The 3,640-nt window shown below is 36.3% G+C and overlaps 1 protein-coding gene across 1 annotated transcript; it reads right to left on the reverse strand.

The window, feature by feature from the left end:
• Nucleotides 1-475: 475 nt before the first annotated feature.
• LOC123204199 (protein FAF-like, chloroplastic) lies at nt 476-2,487 on the reverse strand. The gene is made up of 2 exons (XM_044620797.1): nt 2,328-2,487; nt 476-2,217 (listed from the first exon to the last, which is right to left on the reverse strand). Exon 2 carries the CDS (start codon nt 2,180-2,182, stop codon nt 653-655), a length of 1,530 nt encoding a protein of 509 aa, XP_044476732.1. The 5' UTR covers nt 2,183-2,217; nt 2,328-2,487; the 3' UTR covers nt 476-652.
• Between the last annotated feature and the right edge of the window lie 1,153 nt (nt 2,488-3,640).

Genomic DNA, 3,640 nt, shown 5'->3' on the forward strand with positions numbered 1-3,640 from the left:
TTTAAATTTTTAAAATTAATAAATAAAAGTTTGTGGATACACTAAATTTTGGATGAAAATAAATTTTTTAACATTTATACATTATAAATTGAATTTAAAATTAAACTTTTATTTAAATACATGGACGTAACAAACTTTCATCTTTGATTTCAAGTTTAATTTTAATATTTGATGGTAAATGAGTGTGATGGAAAATTAGACTTCGTAGTTTTTATAACTAAATAGGGTTCTCTTAAGAAAATTCAAGGTAAATGGCATTGAAAATTGATTAAATAATTAATATCACATATAAATATCTGTCGTACTGGTAACCTTTGTAGGAAACCACACATATCAAAATTAGATCATTATGTCCCCCAAATTAGATGTGCATGTTACGCCAGACATGACTAGTACCCAAAATTCATTGGCTAAGATTTGCAAAAAGAAGTCAAAGATGATGCCAAGATTTTGTTTAGGTACGGACACCAGAAAATTATAGAATTACATATGAATATTATATTATATATTTATATAAATGTGCACTGTTAATCTCTCTTTCGCTTTGATTTTCTAAATCAAAGTACTGTCGCCCTTCTTCGTTCTTTTATTTGATTACACAGACTCGAGAAGTTATGGTAAATAATAACAGTAATGATGATGGAGTTGCATTTCAGGAAGTAGCAATGCAATAAGGTTCCCAAAACAAAAGAGACCTTCTTGGGTCCTTGCAGCTCTTCGTCAAAGGAAGCAAATAATCTCCCTTTTTCCCACTCAACAGCAGTACTTGTTTCTGCCCATCGTCCACTGAATTTTTATTCTTCGAGAGAATAAACTTGCTGTTTTCCGGTAATTTTTGTTTGGGAACTACCGCAGGCCCAGCTGCCATGGGCTTGGGCCTCCAGTAGTACTCATAAGCATTGAATGTAGCCCCCGTGGCGGTGCCCACTGTTGCCGCCTCTGGTTTTGGAATCAGGCGAGCCATCCTTGCCGGCGGAGGAAGTGATTGTGCTAGTATTGAAGGCTTCATGTACTCCACCTCATCGAATTTCACCACTTCATTGAACTTGTTAGCCCACGTTGGCTTTGTTTTTGCCAAACCCATTTGCTTATTCATAACCAGCGTCAACCCACGCACATTGAGCACCATGTTGGACAATTTTGGCGCTTCCTGATCCATCATAAATTCAATCTCCATTTCTACTCCTTTGTTTTCATTCTCAGTCTCCTCCACCTCTTCTTCCTCTGTATCCTCTTCCTCCTCCTCCTCCTCTCCTTCTTCTTCCTCTTCAAACTTCTCTTCCACTACTTCTTTATAGTCCATTTCATTAGTGTTGACAAAAGTAAGCACAAGACGGCCATCCTGTCGTTGAGCGCGGAAGTTGTTAGTTGAAGGAACAGAAACAGCTTCAAGAACTAATCTGCCATTGTCGCGACGAGACTGCATACGAATAGAAGCTCCATCGTGATAAGAAAGAGAAGAAATTGGAGGAGGGAATGATGGTTGTGGTGATTTCTTGACAACAGCATAATTGTACTTGGGAACTATCACTTCTTCAACATCAAAACTCTTTGTCATTCTGTCATCTTGTTGTTGTTGAAGAGGTTGTTCTTGGTCCATCTCTTTGTCGTCGTCGGTGTCACCAGTCTCTGATGATGGGTAAGAAGAGAAACCATCAGAGCCAGTTTCAGATCCAAGACTCTCGGTGCAAATTTCAAGGCTTTTTTTGGTTAAAGAATTGGCTTTTCTTTTGACAAGAGGGTGGACATAAGGAGGTGGAAGTGATTTGTTGGAGGCATCTTGAGCTTTTTGTGATATGATTGAACTCCATATGTCGAATTGGCCAGGCTTTTCTTCAACCTCTTTCTTCTCTTTTACCTCTTCTTGAATTAAGCTCCAAAAATGAAAGTGGCTTTGTAGCTCAGTCTCCTCCTCTTCTTCTCCTTCTGAAGAGTCAGTGATAGAAGAGATTGTGAACTCTTTAGAAGATGCAATCTTTTTCATGGGAGACAACCCATGTTGTGTAATCCATTTGGTTGACGACATATCAGCTGACAGCGTTCTTCTCAGTGAACAAGATTTACTTCTTTCAGAATCAGACCCAAGAATGGATCCAATACCTTGAGTCTTTGTCACCATGGCTTCTTCTTCGATCTTCAATGTTGAAGCTAGCTGTAAGCTTTTGCTAAGAGGGGCTGACATCTCCCAAAACTAGTGATGAACACAGTAATTATCAGCTGCACAAAGCAAAGAAGAGATATATTAAGAACAAATAACAAGTTACAAAGAAAAGAGAAAGAGACAAATGGGTGCATGTGATGAATGATTGATGAATAAAAATATACACCTGAAGAAATGCAACAGCATCCAACAGAGGTCTGCAAATTAGAGACCACTACTGGAAGCAAGTTGCAATTCAGTGAAGAGAGTGAAAGATGATTTAGATATCTGAAGAAGGTGGATTTAGAGAAAAGAGTGCTTATGTTTTGATGGCAATGTCAAATGAGAATGTGAGGGGTATTTGTAGGAGAGAAAAAAGGCTATGGAACCGTGTGCATTGGGTCCCCCCATTCTCCACCATAAAAAATACTCCTCCATGGTTTCCAGTTTTCTCTTTTAACACTAAAAAGCTTTACTTAATTTTACCGCTCACTTTGTTTTAGTATCTACTAGCTTACACATATGTATTTCTCTTCAAATTTATGCTATTAAGCTTTCCAAAATAATCTGCATGAAATCTGCTGGGAGATACAGAAACTAAAACATATGTTAAGAAATTTTTTAGTTTATAATTACAGAGTATAAGAGAACTTCTGATGATTTACTAAAGGGTGTAATTTAGTTAAAAAAATTTACTAGAATACTGGTGGTATGGATTTGAAGAAAGAAAATCTCGTAGACTGGTGGTATTGATTCTTTTGTCTGAAGAATAACGTGGCAGATTTTGGAAAGCAAATGGTGACAACTGGAGTGAAAATTATAAGAAGAAAAGCTGGACACCATTAAAGGCAAGGCAACGGTTCTGAATCACTAGGTCACAGCACAGCACAGCTCAGCTCTGTCTATCTGTTTCACATATTTCATTCAACACATATAAAATCCTAATACTCGCCTCGCATGCATTGAAGACCATACCAAATACCATATATTTTAATTATAACCACGTTCTTCAAGCCTAATTTGTTAGTTATTTCCTATAAATATCCTCCATACTTCATATGCATACTATTCATGGGCATTTCTATTCATTTCTTCGAGTTTTGGATGTAGGCCAAAGAGATTGTGTGATAATTTATTAACCACTTGGTAAAACAATAGTTTATGGGCATTAAAAATTCGATGCTCTCTTCAAATTAAGCCTTGAATATGCGTCGTTATTTGAAGTGAGTCCAAAACAAGATAATGACTCTAAACATACATATATATATAAAAAACAATTAATAACTTGTGGGAAAAAAAGATTTAGGTCAATTATAAAAAATGATCAATTTGGGGAGAGAATGTATAGAATAAAAGAAAGAAGAACCTTATACTCTTTAAAATTGAATTAGGGATTAAACACATTTAACCTCCCAATTAATCCCTGTGGTACATTCTTATGGTTAGGATTTAAGAAAGGGACAACTATGCAGGGGTAGTTAATCTAAAAATTTATGGTTA

This window comes from Mangifera indica, chromosome 2, assembly GCF_011075055.1.
Source record: "Mangifera indica cultivar Alphonso chromosome 2, CATAS_Mindica_2.1, whole genome shotgun sequence".
NCBI lineage: Eukaryota > Viridiplantae > Streptophyta > Magnoliopsida > Sapindales > Anacardiaceae > Mangifera > Mangifera indica.

Bases quoted from the DNA above. Each gene is read 5' to 3' on its own strand.
- LOC123204199 (XM_044620797.1), bottom strand. From the start codon at position 2,182: ATGTCAGCCCCTCTTAGCAAAAGCTTACAGCTAGCTTCAACATTGAAG.